Source organism: Nylanderia fulva, unplaced genomic scaffold (genome assembly GCF_048542155.1).
Source record: "Nylanderia fulva isolate GAGA-0341 unplaced genomic scaffold, ASM4854215v1 Scaffold38, whole genome shotgun sequence".
NCBI classification, from domain to species: Eukaryota; Metazoa; Arthropoda; class Insecta; order Hymenoptera; family Formicidae; genus Nylanderia; species Nylanderia fulva.
Window position 1 is genome coordinate 1,632,472 of NW_028190455.1, and position 22,017 is coordinate 1,654,488.

At 28.7% G+C, this 22,017-nt stretch overlaps 7 protein-coding genes and 1 long non-coding RNA gene across 10 annotated transcripts in view; 6 read left to right on the forward strand and 2 right to left on the reverse strand.

Moving 5' to 3' along the window:
* The window catches only part of LOC114930770 (uncharacterized), a 140,516-nt gene extending 136,781 nt beyond the window's left edge, over window positions 1–3,735 (reverse strand). Inside the window, exon 1 of the long non-coding RNA XR_003819533.2 lies at window positions 2,934–3,735. This is a non-coding gene — a long non-coding RNA (uncharacterized LOC114930770). The remainder of the gene's footprint in view (window positions 1–2,933) is intronic.
* On the forward strand, window positions 3,122–7,024 carry LOC114930757 (reticulocalbin-2). Its single transcript, XM_029302607.2, has 5 exons — window positions 3,122–3,344; window positions 4,136–4,375; window positions 4,992–5,139; window positions 5,209–5,664; window positions 6,020–7,024. Exons 2-5 carry the CDS (start codon window positions 4,168–4,170, stop codon window positions 6,192–6,194), a joined length of 987 nt encoding a protein of 328 aa, XP_029158440.1. The 5' UTR covers window positions 3,122–3,344; window positions 4,136–4,167; the 3' UTR covers window positions 6,195–7,024.
* A 210-nt stretch (window positions 7,025–7,234) lies between these two features.
* RpII33 (RNA polymerase III subunit RpII33) lies at window positions 7,235–8,824 on the forward strand. Its single transcript, XM_029301556.2, has 5 exons — window positions 7,235–7,511; window positions 7,590–7,734; window positions 7,965–8,172; window positions 8,278–8,484; window positions 8,562–8,824. The coding sequence occupies exons 1-5, from the start codon at window positions 7,426–7,428 to the stop codon at window positions 8,744–8,746; spliced, it is 831 nt and encodes a 276-aa protein (XP_029157389.1). The 5' UTR covers window positions 7,235–7,425; the 3' UTR covers window positions 8,747–8,824.
* Window positions 8,825–9,188: 364 nt separating this feature from the next.
* prel (preli-like) lies at window positions 9,189–11,421 on the forward strand. The gene is made up of 3 exons (XM_029301376.2): window positions 9,189–9,615; window positions 9,730–9,943; window positions 10,210–11,421. The coding sequence occupies exons 1-3, from the start codon at window positions 9,524–9,526 to the stop codon at window positions 10,633–10,635; spliced, it is 732 nt and encodes a 243-aa protein (XP_029157209.1). The 5' UTR covers window positions 9,189–9,523; the 3' UTR covers window positions 10,636–11,421.
* A 785-nt stretch (window positions 11,422–12,206) lies between these two features.
* LOC114930775 (HEAT repeat-containing protein 6) lies at window positions 12,207–18,954 on the forward strand. The gene is made up of 13 exons (XM_029302616.2): window positions 12,207–12,766; window positions 12,893–13,141; window positions 13,228–13,461; window positions 13,539–14,364; window positions 14,434–14,720; window positions 14,809–15,150; window positions 15,323–15,570; window positions 15,665–15,884; window positions 16,047–16,124; window positions 16,225–16,431; window positions 16,503–16,619; window positions 16,720–16,902; window positions 18,890–18,954. The coding sequence occupies exons 1-12, from the start codon at window positions 12,590–12,592 to the stop codon at window positions 16,891–16,893; spliced, it is 3,159 nt and encodes a 1,052-aa protein (XP_029158449.1). The 5' UTR covers window positions 12,207–12,589; the 3' UTR covers window positions 16,894–16,902; window positions 18,890–18,954.
* On the reverse strand, window positions 16,741–18,104 carry LOC114930784 (PRKR-interacting protein 1 homolog). The gene is made up of 3 exons (XM_029302625.2): window positions 17,884–18,104; window positions 17,600–17,779; window positions 16,741–17,483 (listed from the first exon to the last, which is right to left on the reverse strand). The coding sequence occupies exons 1-3, from the start codon at window positions 17,983–17,985 to the stop codon at window positions 17,175–17,177; spliced, it is 591 nt and encodes a 196-aa protein (XP_029158458.1). The 5' UTR covers window positions 17,986–18,104; the 3' UTR covers window positions 16,741–17,174.
* Window positions 16,837–19,955, forward strand: LOC114930793 (uncharacterized). Of its 3 annotated transcripts, none has more exons than XM_085485597.1 (3): window positions 16,837–16,902; window positions 18,890–19,121; window positions 19,577–19,955. In XM_085485597.1, the coding sequence occupies exons 2-3, from the start codon at window positions 18,892–18,894 to the stop codon at window positions 19,929–19,931; spliced, it is 585 nt and encodes a 194-aa protein (XP_085341723.1). In that variant the 5' UTR covers window positions 16,837–16,902; window positions 18,890–18,891; the 3' UTR covers window positions 19,932–19,955. The 3 variants fall into 3 exon arrangements, with proteins under 3 accessions (XP_085341723.1, XP_029158467.2, XP_085341722.1); XM_029302634.2 differs by lacking the exon at window positions 16,837–16,902 and adding an exon at window positions 18,202–18,378; XM_085485596.1 differs by lacking the exon at window positions 16,837–16,902 and adding an exon at window positions 18,212–18,489.
* A 1,085-nt stretch (window positions 19,956–21,040) lies between these two features.
* LOC114929933 (uncharacterized) lies at window positions 21,041–21,699 on the forward strand (the record flags this gene model as incomplete). The annotated part of the gene is made up of 3 exons (XM_085485591.1): window positions 21,041–21,110; window positions 21,179–21,262; window positions 21,340–21,699. Coding segments are annotated over 3 exons (189 nt in total), but the record flags the coding sequence as incomplete, so codon positions are not given.
* Between the last annotated feature and the right edge of the window lie 318 nt (window positions 21,700–22,017).

The following is a 22,017-nucleotide window of genomic DNA, read 5'->3' on the forward strand; positions in this document are numbered from 1 at the left end:
ATATATTTTTTTAAAAAGTTGCAGAAGAATGTTTCCATAAACAAATCGCATATGTATGAGGATTGATTATTTGAAAAGTAACAAAAACATTTTATATTTGCGAATTATTGTATTTTTTGTTTTTTAATTTTAGTGCTAAAAGATTGTTTTCAAAAGCAAATTTTCCAACTTACATTGCTGTAAATGAACTGATTATAGTATTTATTACAGAAATATTCGTATTTTGCTGGCAAAATATTTTGATGGGCAGAAAAAAGGATCACGCGCAACGCGACACGTAGGATCTACGAGGATCTACAGGGAGAAGTATATCGCTTCGATGATATATGTATACCGGGGATACGTTACACGGTATAAGGTAAAGTTCTCTCAAGACGCCGGAAAGCGCGCGCAAAAAGAATCTTTCGGAAGACGTTGCGGCGGCGGCGAGAAGGGGCGAAATTACGTCAAAAGTCTCGAGAATTTATCGGAGCACTTTTTAAACTCCGCCTTCGCGCGATTAGCATATTATTTCTATGGAAGCCGAGTGCGCGAACAGACGAAGAAAAAGAGGGAGAGAGAGAGAAACAGAGAGTGCTCACGATGCGGTTCTCCTCTATATCGAGCTAGAAAGAGAAGTGGGTGTGAGGAGCATATCAAATATGTTGATAAATGATTCCTTTGAGCGATGAATAGGCGGCGTCGGGTTCGTACGTATCCTTTTTCGTCGACGGCGGCGGCCAACATTTGAATGTCAGAAGAAACGCGCCCGTTTGCGTTTGGCGTTTCTCTCGATCTTTCGCGCCCCGTCGAAGTATCAAAATCACACACGAGCACGTTGCATCCCCGCCTCGTCGCGAACACTCAGGCGGAACGAAACGCAAGGAATTACGCAAATAGGTATTCGCGATGCAAAACTCGCCGAATTTTATATATGGAACAATCGCGCGAAATCGCTCTTTCTATTTTCATGCTATGCGCAATACTATTGTCTTGACAATTAAACGTAGTATCCTCTAGTTAGATATAGTTATATATAGACTGTAGTCTATGTATAATAGATCAAATTATTGCTTAATGTGAAAATAAAAAGCTCAAAGTAAAATATAATTAAATAATATGTATGTTAAAAGTATATATTGTAATACAATAATTTAAAAAAAAATTTATATTATCGTGTCTGAATATCTTATTATAAATATTTTATAAACGAGATTTTTTTCTCTCTAAAAAATAATTGAATAAGAAATGTATGATATTGTAGAAAGATATATATAATAATATATATAATAATAAAAAGATATATTATATATATAATAATATATATAATAATAGATAAGAAATATATAATAAATATGAAATATATAATCTGTTTTTAAAGTTATAGAAAATTAATATAATATTGGATACTCTTTTACAATGAAAAAAGAAACACACTAAATTCTTTTGATCTAAAAGTTCTCGTAAAGCCCAAGAAAAGATCGGAAGTCAGTTCACGTTGGGTACTGATGCAAAACAGCCGTATTTCCGTTTCGCCAATCAGTTCTGACCATTCTCGTCCTTTGATAATTTACATACAATTTGGCCGATAAGCACACAAAAAATATAGCGACAATTCGGAGTTTTTGGCACGGAATATATATATGTATAAATACAATGTAAAATACATTGATGTGCGTTACGCCCCCGCGAATTAAACGCATATTTTAATAATCATAACTGTTAACAGATTTTATGCGATATTCGCTTTTCCGCGCGTTGAAAACGTAAATGCGCGAGAGATTAATATCCAGAATTTAATTAACATAATAAAAGGAATATTGCGGAAATTCAATGAAAATAATATAAATGCGCGCAAGCGAGCCTTTGCAAGATTCAATGCTAAACTAATTCGCGCTACAAAAAATATGTATACGCATGTAAAATTTTGTTAATATTAATTTTCTACTACACCATAACTTATCATATGTATATATCATATTGTATATGAAAATGTGCATAATTATATATTACATAAATGTAAAATATATAAAACATCTTATTTCATTTATAGCATCATATTTTAATAATAGATCAGTGAAATTTTTATTACTTAAAGAAAATACGGAGATATTAATGTCGTAAACGATTCGTAATTATAATTAAAATTGAAATTTTCTCCGTTCTATTTTAGTATAAAATCAAAGTTCTTCTTCAAAGTTTTTAAAAACAAAAAAATTAAATGATTATTTTTGTTATCTAATGTATTTTCCTGAAGTCTAGAAATTTTATTTTAAATTGACTAAAAACTTATTTATTAAAAAATAATGCGATAAGAAATATTCTTTTTTTATTGTGTATTGTATATACAATAAAATTATTTTTTTATTTATATATTAATATATATATATATATATATATATATATGTTTATATATATTATTTTTTAATTTTTTATATTCTTTGCAAATAAATAAATAATTATATAGACAATATTTTTCAATATATCGTATAAGTATTGTGTTATTGATCAAATATATTTATATCATAAATAGAAAAATAATATAGAGCTATTTAATTTGTATTTAATATAATATATATATGTATGTGTACTGTTGTACTATAAAATTCAAAGCATACGTAGTTATCGACGGTAAGTCAAAGTTCAATTGCAAAAAATATATCAAATGTCGATAAGTTATCTGCACTGCGTAACATGTACCGACAGTGCTAAACATCCAAAGATGAATGCTAAATTTCCCGCGCGAGAATGCGCGTTCCCGCCAATTTGAACTTTTAGCGGCCGCCATATTGCGAATCCAGAAATTTTATGTTCACGAATCAGGCAATAATAAATATTTCACATAAACATGATACACACATACATTTTTATACATATGAAATGATTATAATGTCATAAATATGATATTCCACATATACATATGTACCAAGAATACAAGATCGAAAAGCACTCACTACTTTAGGTTCCCTCGATGAAAGAAAAATGCCGCCTGCAAATACCGGTGCGATTAGCTGTTGCGTTCCACGCGCGGCAATTCCGCTTCCATTATCGATCCGAAGCTTTAAATAAAGAAATAACTTTCGACTTACGCGCTCGAAAGAATCGGCCGACATACGCGCACGTTTAAAATAGACGCGACGATACGTCAGCGACGATAGCCGACTATTTTCGAACGACGACCGCACTCCCGGAGAACGAGAATCGTGACTACGCACACGCATCGCGACTAAGAAAGCAAGCATCCGGTGCTCAGGTTGCGTCTCTGTTTCGAAACGACGCATATCACGGCACAACGCGCCAACGAGACGACGCCATTTCGCGACTTTTCGACGCCGGAACTTTTTCACGCGAAGATCGCGATTCACGTACGTAGAGGAATTCCGGAACGATATACGTGGACACATTGTATATATATATATCACACGCGATCGACGAAAACACTTGACGCAACTATAGGAACGTATTCGGTATATGTATATATATTCGCGACAATACACAACGAGATTTTCACTCGCGAAATTTCCGTGTCCGTCCGCGACGAGGGCGAAAACTGTTGTGTGCAATTGTGACGTGAAAAGTTGACAATATCAGACTATTGCCAATATTGCCAATTCGCGCGAAAGTAGCAATTCAAGAAGATCGATTGTCGCGCAGTAGGTGCACTCGAAGCGGCAAATACAAATGCGTGTTTATATATCATGAGAATTAATATATATCTTATATTTATTTTCTTTTTGTTAGTAAAAAGATATTAGTATGAAGATGTATTAAATGGAAGTAAAAATCATTTTATAATAATAATGATAAAGTTTCTTAAAGCATATCATATATGTGTCATACATATATAATTAATATAACCCTTGAAAAAGTATAGGTTATTTTGACATAAAATAAACTCTTTTTTCCTACATAATATTTTACACGCAATTTCTACGTCGTTTTAGAAGCAATCGGGGTTTCTATATAAGATTTTTTCTTGTGTATACCTAATCGTCTAGCCAGGCGTATGTATATAAGGAAAGTAATCGATAACATCCGCCGTGACATGTATTGCGCCAAACGTCAGCCGGAACGCGGCGCCTGTCAAAATTACACTCCGAGTCGACGAGGTGAGGTTATGCGTCTCCGCTGTTTATAAGCGTGTATTATTTTTCAGTCGTCCAGTCACTTTCTCTCGCGAGACGTGCGATGATCCCTCGAACGTTCGTCGCTCTGTTGCTCGTTGCCGCATCGCTGCCGGCATTCGGTGACACCGCCTCCGCGCATATCCATACTCATCAGCATAACAAGATCGACAGCAATGAGAGGATGGAGGATGGGGCCTTCAGTCCTCGCGACGCCGATCACTACGCGGAGGGCGAGCATCACCAGGAGTTCGATCACGAAGCCATCCTTGGTACGGAACTACATTTTTTAAATATATGTATAAATACTAATTTAGGTAGACGACTTTAACAAGAACCTAACACAGAAATTAGGCACAAGAAACTTTTTTGCAAATCTTTATTTAATTTGCACGTTTTTTTCCTTCCTTATATAATTTTCAATGGATAAAAAGAAAGTTCATGTGTCTTAAGCCACATCTCCGTCATATATCTGGTAAAGCTTTAATGCGATAAAGGATGAGATGAAGAACAAAAAGTTATGATCTCAGTGATATTTAAAACAGTAGTGACTTTTACTGTTTTAAATATTAAAATACATAACAAATTGAATAAATAAAAATGATTTTGAAATAAGTTTGGCATGCCTAATCTCTGCACCTGACTTTTATTAGACTGTTTCCTGCCTAAATTTGTATTTTTTATTATTTATATTTGTTTATTAACTTTAAGTTCTCTTACAAAAATTTTAAAGCTCCAACTGCATTTATATGTTAATATGTTTTTATTATAACTCATTTTATGAAAAGTTAATTTTTTCAAAAGGATAAAAAAATAATTTTATTTATCCTTCTATAGTCAAATTTATTTAGTATATTATTCTAAATATTTTATCTACTGTGTTTAAAGGAAGTGTAAAAGAAGCAGAAGAATTTGATAAACTTCCAATAGAAGAATCCAAGAGGAGATTAGGAATTTTACTAACTAAGATGGATTTGAATAACGACAAATACATCGAGAGAAATGAACTAAAAGCTTGGATCTTACGTTCGTTTAGGTAATATTGCTTATGTCATTATCTCATCAAATTATTGAAAGATCTAAATTAATAAAACTTTGCAAATAGCATGCTGTCTGCAGAAGAATCTCAAGATCGCTTGGACGAGGCTGATACAGATGAAGATGGCAAGGTGACTTGGGATGAAGTCCTGCAGGATACTTATGGTAGCGATCCTGAAGATTTGGCTCTCGATGAAAAATTGGTTGAAGATGATAAAGAGACATTTGATGCTGCGGATTTAAACAAAGATGGTTATTTAAATTCAGAAGAATTCAAAGCTTACACACATCCTGAAGAGACACCAAGAATGTTCCCATTGTTATTGAAGCAAGCCTTACAAGATAAAGATACAGATAAAGATGGATACATTAATTTTCAGGAATATATTGGTGATAGAGCCAAATCCAAAGATAAAGAATGGTTACTGTCAGAAAAGGATAAATTTGATAATGAACATGACAAAAACGGAGACGGTAGACTCGATTCAGATGAAGTTCTTTCTTGGCTTGTTCCAAGTAATGAGTGAGTGTATTGCAACTCATACAATATTTAAAATCCTATTACAATATGCAAATTTTAAATTTAACTTGAATTGCATTTTATTATTTTAAACAAATTTTACTATAATAGTAGATTTAATTTATAATAATAATAAAGTAAGTTTTTTATTCATATTGATTTTATAACAATTTATTTAGTTATTATATTGATAAAATTTTATTATTTTATAGATAAAAAATCGTATAAATTTTACTCTTTAAAATTTTGTGAGAATAAGTTTTTTAGCAAAAAGTTTAAACAAATTTACAATTATCTTATAGATATTCGTAATAATGGAACTATCTCTTTTATATCTTCTTATTGATATTTATTTCAGAGAAATAGCAAGCGAGGAGGTGGATCATTTATTCGCGGGTTCCGACGATGATCATGATAATAGATTATCATTCGAAGAGATACTGGATCATCACGATGCTTTTGTAGGAAGTGAAGCGACAGATTATGGTGACCATTTACAAGATATCGAACGTTTCCAACGAGTCGAACTTTAAGAGCTACTGTGGTGGGCTGATAATGCGCATATTATCTTTCGTAATACTCATAAGATATATTTATTTTAGACTGTGAATATATTTTTAATACACTGCTCAAAACGATGATAAAATTATGCCTTTAATAAATCTTGTAAGTAAAATTAAAAAATTTTTTTTAATTAACATTTTTTTTTTTAATTTGTATTTAAACAAGTAAATTTACGAAACGTATTTAAGTACTAAAGTTGTAATGTTAAAAAAAATTATATATATATCTAGAATCTAATATCTTCATTAAATTTTGTACATATGTTATTTAAAAAATATTTCATAATTGTTTTGAGCAGTATATTTCAATTTATCTAATGTTTATATATTTCGTTTTATTTCTATGGAGCCATTAGAATAAATTTATATTGACGACAAGACACAATATAAGATTAATGAAATTTGCTCATTGTATATGTTCACGATGATTCACAGATGGTATGTTACATAAACCATCGTCTTCCAATTTCTACCAAACATGAGTGCCATATTAGAGAATGCAGAGAGAGAAAATAGATTAGAGTGACAAAAGAATTGTATTTCTTATTGAAAATATGTAGCATGAAGTTTAAATCTCCCATTAATGTTTTATATTATGCTATGTGTATATTATATATATATGTCTATTGCAGATAAAGCACAATTTACTTGAAGTCACAAGGAATTGATATAATTTTAATAGTTGATATGAATTAAGTTTTATTTCTTTGCACTTTTTTGAATATTATGTGCATTATCTATAAAATATAAATCTTCAGTAAGTGATGTGCAATTTTTAATAAAATATTTTAACAATTCTACAGATTTATCTTATAAAAATTAATTAATTCCCAAAAATGTACCAAGTACTTTGAGAAATGTATCATACAACACACACAAATGTGTGTGTGTGTATGTGTGTGTCTGTGTCTGGTGTCTGTGTGTGTGATATGAATGCGTATATGTAAATAAATATGTAATATTTATATATATTTATACATATACGTTTATATGAAACTTTATATATATATATTTTTTTATATATTTATACATATATGTATACGACACAATTAATATAGAGACATTAAGCCGAGTTTCTAACTCTATATTCAGTATAAAGCGATTCAGTTTCTGTCACGTTTTGAAACGAAAGCGCTAAAGAAAGAGTGGGAAGGTAAATATTATTATTGTAAATAAAGCGTCACATTAATTACAAAATAAAATGCCGTATGCTAATCAACCATCGGTTCATATCTCGGATTTAACTGAAGAAAATGTTAAATTTCAAGTGGAAGATACGGAATTGAGGTGAGATACATAAATGAGGTTAGGTAAACATTTCAGTGTAGAGATGTAGCTTAATTAATTTATGTGTTATTATTTCAGCGTGGCAAATAGCATGAGACGTGTCTTCATCGCCGAGACTCCGACCATGGCTATCGATTGGATACAATTAGAAGCCAATTCTACTGTTTTGAGCGATGAATTCTTAGCACACCGGATTGGGATGATACCGTTGATCAGTGATGATGTATGTTATTGGATACATATGTCAATGGTTTTTTTTTATCAAAATCTAAATAAATCTTGACATGCCTTAGGTTTTAAATGATAAAAAAATAAAAAATTAGACACTTTAGTAAATTATATATTTGCAGTGCAAATAAGAATAATAAAATTTTATTTCTCAATACATAATAAGATTTAATACTATATGACTTAATTGATAGTTTAATTAACAGAATAATTGCCTTATTTAAGGTGGTCGACAGGATACAATTCACAAGAGATTGTCAGTGCATGGATTTTTGTCCAGAATGTAGCGTTGAATTCACCTTGGATGTTAAATGCATCGAAGACCAAACCAGACATGTAACTACTGCAGATTTTAAATCCAGTGATCCTAGAGTGTTACCTGTTACATCTAGACACAGAGAAGATGATGCAAGTGAATATGGAGAGACTGATGGTTTGTATTTTTTCATGTGTTAACGATTATTTTACTAAAAAACATATATATATAATTAATATTATATATAGTAAAAATAAAATATATAAATATGAAATTTTTCAGAGATATTAATAGTGAAGCTAAGAAAGGGACAGGAGTTAAAACTTAGAGCATATGCAAAGAAAGGTTTTGGAAAGGAGCATGCCAAATGGAATCCAACTGCTGGTGTAAGTTTTGAGTATGATCCGGATAATGCTATGAGACATACTTTGTACCCTAAACCAGACGAATGGCCCAAATCAGAATACAGTGAATTAGAGGAGGATCAATGTAAGTATAAAACGTTTATCTGTAATCTTTTAAAGTTATGCTATATTCAATTGTATATATTGTGATGTACATTTTAGATGAAGCGCCATTTAATTGGGAAGCCAAACCAAACAAATATTACTTCAACGTGGAAAGTAGTGGTGCATTGAAACCTGAAAATATTGTCATGATGGGCATCGCAGCGTTGAAAAATAAATTATCAAATTTGCAGACGCAATTAAGCCACGAAGTACAAAGTGACGCATTAAGCATTCATCATTAAATTAATTTTGACTTTAGATATAAATAAAACTAAATATTTTATATCTTATACAAAATAAAGCAAAGAAATTGTAATGTATTCATTTTGATTTCAATATAATAATTTCATTTAAAAAATCGTATAATTTAACTATAATATTCGTCACACAAGCTTGTCGGATTAATTTAATTAATTAAAATAGAAAATTTTAATAATATGGATACGTTTGACAATGTCATAAAGGTGCAGTTAAAAGTAAAGGAAAAAAAAATTAAATGATTTACTTGATTATAGCTACACCATTTTGGTACCGCCTTTCGAATTAAGCGCCAATATATTTCAGCCAATAAGATTTTGCGTTCATTAGGCGATGCCGTGCATAGAAGTGCGAGTTTAACCAATCAGGAGAAATAAATTGTCTCTTTCGTATTTTGATTAGTCAAATTCCAATCTTTAATCTTCAATTTTCAATGTCGAAAGTAACGCGATTGTGATACACAAATCTAGCTAGATGTTCGATGCTCGCGAGTGCGTAATCACAATTGCCGCGAGCATTCCAGCCATTTTCGGTGCCGAGTGTGCGTATGTATGTTGTGTGTACAACATACGTCTTCGTAATCTACATCATGTTCAACATGCAGTTAATTTATTGCGGACTCTGATCCGATTGTAATATATATTTGGGACATAATCTCCCCTATCGATCTCATTGATAATCCGGCGAGTTTTCGCTATTTTTTCCGTTCCTTCATAGATTATTTACAAGACTCGCAAGGTAAAAGAGCGATTCGATAAACAATGGTGAAATATTACGAAAACATCACGATCTTTCATTTCGATTGGACTCAAGTCGTTCGAGGATTCTTTCAAAGATATCCGAATCCTCACAGGTACGTGGACGTGACATTACGTCATAATACTGTTTGAAACAGATCTTACATAACGTTTAATTAGTGATTACTTAAGTATATCAGTGTGTAAAGATATTTATGCGTTATTTATAGCTCGCACGTCCTCACAGAGGATACAATCTCCAGGGAAGTTAGAAATGGAAAGCTTTACTCCAAACGATTATTGACAAAGACCAACAGGGTACCCAAATGGGGGGAAAGATTTATCAGTAAAAATGTTGTTAAAATTGTAGAGGAGAGCATTGTTGATCCAGAAGAAAAAACTTTCACTACCTATACAAGAAATTTAGGATACACCAAAGTAATGGTAGGCTAATTCAAATCAATAACAGAAAAAGAAATTTAATGTTCTAGTGTTTTTCTTTTCAAGAAAAATTATATTTTTAAGTAGATTTGCACACATTTAATTTACTAAATTAAATTAATTTTTTTACAGTTAAAGTTTTATTTTGATTGAAATTATTGTGGATTATATGATTGACAACACACACGCACAGAAACAGAAATACTCAGAATTAAAGAGGAGATTTAATAGTATATGTGCTAAATATATTTATAACAATTTTCTTTCAGAGCATTGTTGAAAAAGTAGTTTACGAGACCTCAGATGAAAATCCAGAATGGACAGTTGCAAAAAGATCAGCATGGATAGACAGTCAAGTGTTTGGTTTCAGCAGGGCAATTCAAGCATTTGGATTGGATCGATTTAAGAAAAATTGTGCTAAAATGTCGGAAGGCTTTAATTATGTTCTTGCAAACATGTTTCCTCATTCAGCACAATTTATAAATCCCAATCTTTCTCAGACAAGTTTTTCAATGCAAGCTGGCCACAGCACCATGGACGATAGTGTTACAACAAAACCAAGTCTCGCGGAAGATTTACAGCATTCTCTACAGGGTAAAGCAGAGAAGGTGAAAGATGCTGCTAAGAAAGCTACAGATTTAGCAAAACAAAAGGCAAGACCAATATATGCAGCTTGTCAACCAAACCAGTCATAAATCTATGAACATACTTTGCGAAATACAATCGCCATTGATAAATGTAAATAATAATTCTATCACTTAGCGATAGAAACATTCGCTAATAATACTATATTATTGTGATGTACCTTAGACGAAACGATGATACATATATGCTAAAGACTAGCTCGAGAATGCAATAATTGTATATTACTCAAATATGATTTGGATGACAATTAAGGTAAAAAATTAGAAAATTGGTATTGAGCAAGTGAAGATTTAAAATTTATATGATTCTCTAAACTTGATAACACAAGATTTCAGAGTCATAGCTGTTATATATGTAAAATTTGAAAAAGATTTTCAGATCTGTTTACATTTTATCATTCCTTTTAACTGCCAAATCGTTGATAGTGCTATCAGATGTGATATACATGTATGTTTAAACATGCGTTAAATTATATGATACTTTTTTTTACACACAAAAGGCTATTTTTTTATTTAATTTGCGAACAATGTGTTTCGTTGGGTCAAATATTAAATAAAAAAGCATTTCAAGATGTTAAATCTATATATATGTATGTATGTATAGCGTTTATTTGTGTGCATCCATGCATATCTGTACAAGTTTGCAGTTGTATAAAGCAGAGCATTTTGTATTAATAGTTATAATATATCAATAGAAGCAATTACATTCAAAGTTAGTTTTATATACTCTTTGTTTTATTAATATATATTTTTTAATCTTTTAGGTGTATGAGTATGCGCGCGTTAATGCAGAATTAGTGTATTGATAATGAAATTAAAAGACTTGATTCCCATTTATTAGCACATCTTTTGGATATCGTAGTTTCTCACAATTTATCATGTTTTTCTATATTATGCTATATACATATATATATTTAAGTGATTTTTGTTATAAAACATGTAAAAAATCACATTTTAATGTTTAGATTATTATTGACTTAATTTTACACGTGTGTTACACATACAATTTTACCACGAGTTATTATTACAATTAATAATAATTGTTTATTGATCATTTTAGCAATTAAATGTTTAAAATTATATGAATGAAATTTTTCTCTTTATATTAAGTAAAAGAAATGTAAAGTAATTAAATTAAATTATATTAGAGAGATTTAAATATAATTTTAAATGTTTTTAAAAAATCTAAAAAGGATTTAAATATCTCAATTTATATGCCGATAAACAATGTCAATATTACTATAAATACATGTCCAAAATATGTAATATCTAATTTTTATGGATATAGATATTTTACAGTTTCTTATTCGTTTATGTGTCACATAATTTGAATGTGTAATAATAAGATTTTGCAAAAAGTTACCAAAATAATAAAAGCTGACAATTATTAATAATTTCTAAAAATGTATATTATTACTATCTAGAAATCTGCAGACGAGTAATTAAAAACTGAATAACCATTTTATATCATAAATAAAATGGTAAAACACACACAATATATATATATACAAATTCTTCAAATTATAATAAATTTCATATTATTGTTAGTCAATTTTTCGTAATAGTAGAAATATCTTTGATAAATTTGACAGAAATTAATTTTAATGGATTATATATTGTGACATTATTGAACTTTTTAATTATGCATAATTGATGAAAATTTCTTTTCTCAGTTTTCAATTGTAATTTCGAAATATATAACATGTTCCCGAAAAAACTTGACATAAGACCGATAAGGTAGAACCCTCCTAACCTTATTTTCACTAGCCATAATAAGAGCCACAATTTTCTATCTTGTATATAGTTGTCCCGTTACAACAACAAATATTGTTGTATAGTGTACAATTTTATTTGATATGTCATTTTTTGAGTTTTCCAAAGTGTCATTTTCAATATGTTTTATAGTTTTATATATATAAATTACAAATTTTTTAGTTGTTGAAGTATAATTTTTTTGAGATAATAAATTTATATAAATTATAATTTATAAAATATATATAAAATAATGGCCTCATTACACATAAGTCACACAGTTAATGACACCACAATAAAGTTTTTTTCGATAATTGAAAGATTGCTGTCATTAACTAGTTCAAAACTCAGTGATAAAAAACAAATCAACGCATACCTAAATGATCTCAACGAATTGGATTACAGATGCCTCAATATTACAAACAATGATGTAAGAAACATTTATATTTAGCACCTAATATAAATATTTTAGATTGATAATATATCAAACATATTACATCTCACAAGGCTATATTTTATTATAAATATATATAACAAAATCTTAATCTACTTTTAGGCAGTATTATTATTAGTGAATCAGCTCTGCGTGACTATTCTACCTACAGAAATATCCTTGGTTCAAAATGCATGTAAATTTCTATACAATTTAACTCAAAGTAATATCAAACTACATGGCCGGACATTTGCAACTTGTAAACGATGGATTTTAGAGGCATTAGAATTTTCTGAACCACTGGCACAAATTGATGTCTTAATCGCTATAAAAAGCTTTTTACATGCTGGATATTTTGATGACATCAATCATGTTAGTATATGATCTTTGTTTATTTGCAAGAAAAACATTAAATTGTTATATTATATATCAAAATTAAACATTGCTTTATGTTTCAGTATGTACGTCTATTTCTCAGGGATAAAGGCTTGTTAATGAAACATTTAAATTTACCATGTAATGCATGGTCTGAAATTAATTTCCATGCACTTGGGTGTTTAGAAGAAATTGTGGCAAACAAAAACAACAATAATCTTATATCAAAGGAATTTATATATTTGATAAAAGATATCATCTTTAAGAATCTATCACTTCCACCATACAGCAATAATGATAAGCTTTATTATTGTAAAGTATGTAATATATTTTCTGTATAATTATACAAAATGTTATCTTACAAAATTATATTTTTTAATTTATATATTTGCAGATTATACACTTGTGCTTGCATATTTTGCATTGCATAATGTTGGAAAAATTGATTCCTAATTCCTCTGATATTGTTGGAGAGATCTTAGGAGTGGTGCAAACATTCTTATTTCATGGTATTAAAGGTTACACAAACATAAAACCAGAATTACTTCGTCCTGCAGCAATGAATCTTCCAGAACGTATTCATGTGGTTCCAAAGTGCAAAAATCTTAAAAATCACAAAGCAAAGTCAAAAAAGACAGCTGTTAAGAAGACTACATCTGATGTAGAAAATAGTACTCTTCCAGAACATACTGGAACTTTTAAATATTCCAGTGATTCAGATACATCGGATACAGAATTTAATAATACCTTCCATATAGATTCCAAAATAAGATTGGGAGCTGTGCGTTTATTACAGACTCTTCTAGAAACTAGTCAGAGTAGAGAGATTTTTGGATACTGGCCACAAATTGTAGCAACTGGTTCACGAAACGATGCCCGAGTATTAACGAGAAGCATATTGGTAGAACCTACAGCTAAAGTTCGACAAACTGTATTAAGCGTATTAACTGAATTGTTGATAGGTGCTAGACCATTCTTGATACATGCAGAAGATACCGACCATACTTCTTTCATCACTTTTTTCGGCACAGTATGTTTAATGATCAAAGAACTACATTTCACATTATCATTAATTCTTCTTACTGAGAAAAACGCGACTGTATTAACGCACGCATTAAAATGTGCGGCGGCTCTTGTAGAAGGTACACCATATGAACGATTGAAACCAGGTTTAGCTAGCAAATTAGCAAGGAATTGTAGACCACATATATTTTATAAAGGTAATATATTATCCTATTATTATACATAATTTTTAAGTTACTATTATCATAACTCATTTATTTGCGTAGATCCGACTGTACGAGTTGCAGCACTGTCCGTTTTTGAAGCATTTGCTTCCAGTGAACCTATCACTCAGGAAATATTAAGCATATTATCTAAGCAGTCTATAGGTGATACAGAATTGGGAGAGTTACAACTTGATACTGGTTCAATCAATGATGTTGGAACAGAGGAAGAAGAAATAGATATTGAAGATGTCAATCATTTAGAAAATAGCTATAATGAAATTAAAACGTCAAAAGATGAAAGTATCTGTTTGCTGATTCACACTTGCTTAGAAAATATATCTAATACGGTATGTGATATCTATATTTAAAATAAAGTCTTATAACTAAAATAATAATTAGTCATATTGGAAATTTATATTATTTGTTTTATTTTAGACAATTAGTACACCTGTACGACTTCAATCTTTTAAACTTATAGGAAGATTGGCATTTAATACAGGAAGTCTCGTATTTCCTCATTTAGAAAAAGTTACCACAGTTTTAATTTCGGTTATGGAGGAATCAGAAGGTCAAGTAATATTACATGCGTGTCGGGTGTTAGAAATTATGTCCGGTTGTCTTGCAAATATTGAAACTTATCATAATAATGGTGTACTATTTTGGAACATTATATTTGAATCTATGATATCACTCGCCCAGACGTCGCAAACTATATGGCGAGAAGCCGCTTGCGATTGTCTGGGTAGCATAAATGGAAATGTATTCACACAGTTATCGGTAAGTGAGTTGATAAAAAGAATATAATTATTTAAACTTTTATTTTAATCTTTTCTTACAAAGCAATTACTCTCCAAACACATTCGCCATTAAAAAAATATTTTAATATTTTGTATATATTGGTGATAATGTGCAATATTATATTAGAAATTATTTTCGTATACATTTTCAGAGGCAAAAAACAATACTAATAATTACAATACTATTTGGAGCAGTTCGCGATGAAGAAAGTGCTGTGAGAGCAGCTGGTTTACGTGCATTAGGAATGTTGGTAACTTTATCAGCATTGGAAGAGGATACTGGCTTCCTTATGGATCTGGCCGATATAGTTTGTTTGGCTTTTGATGACAAAAATCTCGGTGTTCGTGTGAAAAGTGCTTGGGCATTGGCAAACTTGTGTGATTGTCTGTCTAGACAAAAGTCTGTTTCAATTTTTTAATTTTATTTGATAAAAAAATATTTCTTATATTCTTAATGACATATATCTTTTATCTATACAAATATATTTTTACAGACAGCATGAAGAGATAGAACCACTTCCTTTGGAAGTTTTGCTACCCAAATTATATCAAGTAAGCGTCAAAGCTACAAAAGATCATGATAAAGTGAAATGTAATGCTGTTAGAGCAGTTGGAAGTATTTTATATCTATGTCCACAAAACCACATACTTTCCGATACAACATTAGGATTAAATGCACTTATTAAATGTGCTGTTTTAGGAAACGATATGAAAGTAAGTCTCATTATAATTTTAAAGATATATGTTATACATGAAATATTATATTTATTCAAAATTTATGTGACCAAGAAAAAGAACATCTAATAATAATAAATATTTATTAGTTATTTTAGTGAATAAACAGATTTTTCTTTTTTTTTTAATTTATAATTTTAGGTACGATGGAATGCTTGTCGAGCCTTAGGTTTAGTTTTGAGCCGCAATCCAGATGCAATTTTGCCATCTTCTTGGAAAGTATGTATTTGAAAATGTGAAATTTTACACAGACACATAAATATTCACATTTAATAATAATAATTGATTTTGTATAAATTATGAAATTAAATTTTTTTAGGATCAAGTATTTCCAGCACTTTCCACTTTGATATGTGAGAGCCCTAATTTTAAAGTGCGTACCAATGCAGCATGGGCACTGTATTCATGTAACAATTATGGTAAATATACTGTAATGTTGTGGAAAAGTATTGTAGTAGCATTTGAAAATGCTCAACATGTTCCAAGCTTTGTTGAATATTCACATCGAGATGCGCTGATTGAACAAGTAAATATACTGCAGACAACATATTCTTGATATTTTGTTATATAAGTCATTAACATAAAATATTTTTTTAGTTGTGCCTTACTCTTGCTCGTGTTGCGGCCTGTATAGAAAAGTCTGAACTGCAAAGTCTTTGGCTCGAAATAGGCGATCATTTGGAGGAAATTTCTAATGTTATGAAGCAATTTCAGGTATAATTAACATAAAATATATTCACAAAATAGATCTAATATATGCAGATATTGGAATAATGATTTTGTAATTTTAATATTTCTAATATTTTTATTATAGGAAACTGTTTTGCCTGAAAAATTGGGAGATTTAATCAAAGCAAAAGCCCAGTTGGAACAATTAATGAAAAATACATATTGCATCGAAGAACAACAAATTGCTCGATCTTTGGCAAATATATTTGATAGGACTAATCGCTATGACAATTTAGATGCCATGACACCTACAATATAGATTTGTAAAGTATGAGAAAATAAGATTTTTTTCAAGCAAATTTTTAATATTTATAAACATCTAATATTTATTTTAAAAAAGATCTTAATAAAACATACTCATCACAGACATATTTACATACATGAAAAAACACATATGGAATTTGTATTATAATACAGAATGATATAATTCTAATCAATGATCATTCAAATAAATTATTTGATTGTTAAATTTTGATTATACATACATGTATAATCAAATTGTATATCTAACAAGATATTAAAAAATGTTGATATAAATTGTCATGTATCATTTTCACATTGAATGTTTTTATTCGTTTTCACTTCAAAAGGCTCTTTTAACGAATGTTCTTGATTTTCTATTTCATTTTTTTCTCCAGTAACTTCAGTTTCTTCATTCTCATCTGAACTGTCTTCGTTGCTGCTTTTTTCATCTGTGATAACATTATCTTTCTTTGCAGTTTTTATTTGTTTCTTCTGCTTGCGTCCTTGTTTCTTTCTCAATCTCTTAGCACGTTTTTTCGCTGTTGCTTTTTCTGCCAATCTTTTATTTTCTTCAAGCTTTTGATGATATTCGTCATCCAAATGTTCCTGAATTATTATAAAGCAAGAAAAAACATCTTTAAATCAATAGAAAAAAATTAAATAATTTTTTTCATGCAAACTCCAATATATACATAAAAAAAATCTTTATACACAGTAGTTACCTTTTGCGCTTTTTCCTGAATAAACTTTTGTCGCGCATATTCTTTGCGCCGTAAATGTCTATACACGTGAAACTCTCCACTGCCTGCTCCAGCACTGCTACCCATAACATTACGCACAAATTCCGGTACAGAGGGTGTATTTTTGGCTTTCGGACGATCTGGTAATATAACTGGTTTATCCTAAAAGTAATTGGAGAAATTTATGAATTTTTATTTCAAGATAGTTTCGCGCGCACAGAAATAATCAAATTTCTTTTCTCTTTAGAATGCATGTATAAACTTACCATGTTTTTCATTAATTTCATTAGTTTTAATCTTTGCAAATCCACTGCTGTTTTTGCTACTACAGGTTTCTCTTCAGGTTCCTTTTCTTTATTATCTGACATCTTTTTATATTGTTTAAATGGTCAATAATTAAATAAGTAATAATTCTTTTCGTGCCTTTCTCGTAAATAACAGCGAACAGCTGATTATTTGTGATGAACCATAAACAACATATACTCATAGATAGGTTTTGCCTAGCAATATTCATTTCGTGCTCCTTTCCGAGAAAGCGAGAATTTGATTGGTTAGAATTTATCAAGCAAACGCAAATGCGAATTATAATAAACTGTCATTTACATTTAGTCATGTAATTTGAAATAAATTGTCAGACAAAATTCTCAGTTATACATTGCAAAAATATTTTATTTAATATAAGTTTTTTAAATTTTTAAAAGTCTCGCTTAATCGTTCAACTAATATCGATTGGGGCCAATTACTATCGATTATGCATGATGGTGAGAAAAGCAGCTGAATATTTGAAAAAACGTTAAAGGACGAATGAAGCAAAAAATAATAGCTTTGAAACGATTTTCTTTAGATAGTTTTCTTTCTTTTTCTTGAAACAGGTACGTGTTTCAAATACAGTGCTTGTTTAAGTGATATGTGATGACTGTAAATATGTGTTTTATTGTCAAATTTGAGAGAGTAAAATTATCAAGATCTGTCAGATTTATAATCTAACCTCTTCACAAATATAAATGTGCTAAATTACACATTTTTACACATCAAAACATTCTTTTATTAAAAAGAAAGCATTTTTTTTCTTATTTTCTTAAATATTATATTATTTATATACAATATTTCTTCGAAAAAATAAATTGAAATCAATGTTAATCTTTTTTATAATAATTAAAAATAAATATTAGATAATTTAATTTCTTTCATTATAATTCTAATCAAAGAGGAAAATAGATTTATAGTAAAAAAATTATTGTAATTTGTATATTATTAAAATCTCTAATGCAGATATGGAAGTGGATACATCAGATGAAGATATAGAACATATAAATCTGGATAATTCATCACCTACTTTAATTGATGTTATTGATTTAACTAAAGAATCACCAAGAAACAGACCTTCACAACCTGGACGTACTAGAAATGCATCTGCAAATCCTTACGTAACTAAATCAAGTGCATCATATCAACATAGACGTGTCGTGCTTCCTATAGTTCTAGGAAGGAGACAAAATCGAACGTTTGTATATAATATTTTACTTATTTTGCAATAAATATTAATCAAAATATACAAATTAGAAAAGAATGAGATGAACACAGTAGTTTAAGATGGATCAAGTAGATTCACATCATAGATTAGCTTATATTCCATGTTCAGAAATTATGTCCAGAAATATTTATTTAAGATTTAAGACTTATTGGAGAGATTAATGATTGATTAATAAAATTGTTCTTATTGATTTTAATAAATAATTATCAGTTTTTGTTTATCCTTGCAATTCTGTATATTTCTTATTTACATATATATTTAGTAATAAAAAAAATGTTTGATTTTTCTTCGATATGCATTTACATAAATTTTTACTAACTTAAAACTGTTTTAATAAACTGTACAAAAACCTAATCTTTTTGCATCTTGTGTACACACAATGTAGTGATTATAAATTTTTATGATTATAAAATATATCTTTTTAGAGATTTTCCTCCAATGAAAAGAAGAATGCGTAACAATAATGAAATTGTGAATCTTGATGATACTATTGTACTTGAAGAAAAAAAAGATGAAGAAGCAGGTAAACAAAAAACGGATAAACAAGAAGCAGATAAATATTACACATTTCAGTCAGATAATGCAGATAATAAAGTGCCAATATCTTTAACATGTCCAATATGTTTGGAAACATTATCTTCTCGTTTAAAACCCACTTCTACTCGTTGTGGACATATATTTTGTGCAAAATGTTTGGAAGAATCTATTCGTAAATATAAAAATTGCCCAACCTGTAAAACAACTTTAAAATTAAAATCTTGTATTCGTTTATATCTTTAAATATATTCATTATTTATATACGAACATTACATAAATTCTAATTTGTTCAATATTTCTTTACAATATGATATTACATATACATTAATTTAAAAAATATTCTAAATTTACTTAAATTGTTTACTTGTAAAATTGTCATTATCTTAAGTAAGCTAATGATCAGGTTCTTAAAGTATCTTTGTATATTTTAAAGATCATATCAATTATGGTATTTGATGTTATTAGGTTTTCATTATTAAAGAAAGATTATATATGAAATTGTCATTTTTGTCCAAATGGCTTTGTCAGAAAATCACAATTAATAAATATAGCAAAAATTAGATTTATAATAAAGGTTTTGTATACAAGTTTTGTAACTGTCATCCTCTTTTAGGTAATTAGTTTTGTATTAATTTTACATATTATTCAACATAAATTTAGCATATATAATATGAATAATTATTTTCATTTCTTTTAATAATAAAATTGTATCTTTTAGGTGTAATATGAAATGATAAAAAAATAAAGTGATTTGAAAAGTTTTGTAAATTGTAATGCAATTTCATATATCTTTATAAATACTTTATACTATTTATATAATCCGCAAATAGTATTGTTTCCTAGGACATATTTTATAGTATTAAAAAATTTATGATATATGTATACATACATGTAATGTAATGTACAAATTTTTTAAATTTTGTTTTTTTTTAATATTTATGAAGTTATAAATTTTATACTGATTTTATAATTATAATTTTTATTTTGAAGAAGAAAACAAATATATTATTAATTCATATTATATTAACTAATATTAACATAAAACTCTTTAAATGCATATAAACTGTATTACAATAACATATTATTGATATTGTATTTTTATTTTTATTATATTTTTTATTATCTGGAGCAATTAAAGATATTTTAACCTGAATTTTGATTTATTTTATATTATTTTGATTATCATTTTTATTATGTTGCTTGTATTATTACTTGACTTTATGCTATTTTTTACAAAAGAATACATATATATTTGTTATTCTTTATATAGAGATAATAGGAATATAGATTTCATGGTTAATAGGTGGAATCTATTTCAAGGAAATATAGAAATATCTTTGATACTCTGAAAAATAAAAAAGAAACCATGTTTAAAAAAAGAAAATGTCCAATATTATATTGAAGTTACTGTAGGCGTAACAGGTATAAACAAGATTACAATACTTATCTCAATCGATCTATTCCTGTCATAATATGAAATGTGTTTGTAGTAAGACTATATGTTGGAAAACTTTTATCTCCCAATACATCTGTTATCAAAAATAAGATATATCCAAACACATTTGATATTCAAAGTAAGATATATCTAAATGCTATCGCTTACTTATTGTAATGTTATTATAAATGTCTTTTATACATTTTTATTTAACAGATACTCCTGTCCATCAAGCTATCAGCAAGATATGAAATCTCGAAGATGTGTCTATTGATAAATGTCATTCACACTTCAAGAGTCCTTCCTGATATAGTGACAATAATTTCGAAGGTTTATACTTCTAATGACACTGTTAGTAAAAAATAGTATTAAGTAATTCTAACATAAATATTGATACAAAGACTAGTGAAAGAAATGAAATTGTATGACAATTCCTACTTATAAATCTTATCAGATTTTAGATGAGGAAAAAAAAATTTATCTCACAATCAGAATACAGAAGCATATATTTCCTTAACAATGTGAAAAAAATACATAAAAATGCACATGAAAATACAATTCGATATTAAAATCAGATTTATTGAATGTTAAGGAGATTGATAACATTCCAGGAATCATATTTATTGAGACTCCATTTGATAGCTTTAAAGAAAGTATCTCTTTGCACAATGACAATAATATTTCTACATGTAATACAATTATAAACATGGAACAAGCAAATTTAAATTCTACTCTAAATGACTATGATAAATTTAATGAATATAATCTACAAAATGTAATATTTCAAATCTTGTTCACATCTACACATCAATTTTTATATATTTATTTTATATTTTTTCTTTTATTTTTCTTTTATATTTTCTTTTATAAATTATTATACAGATTCTGAGATAT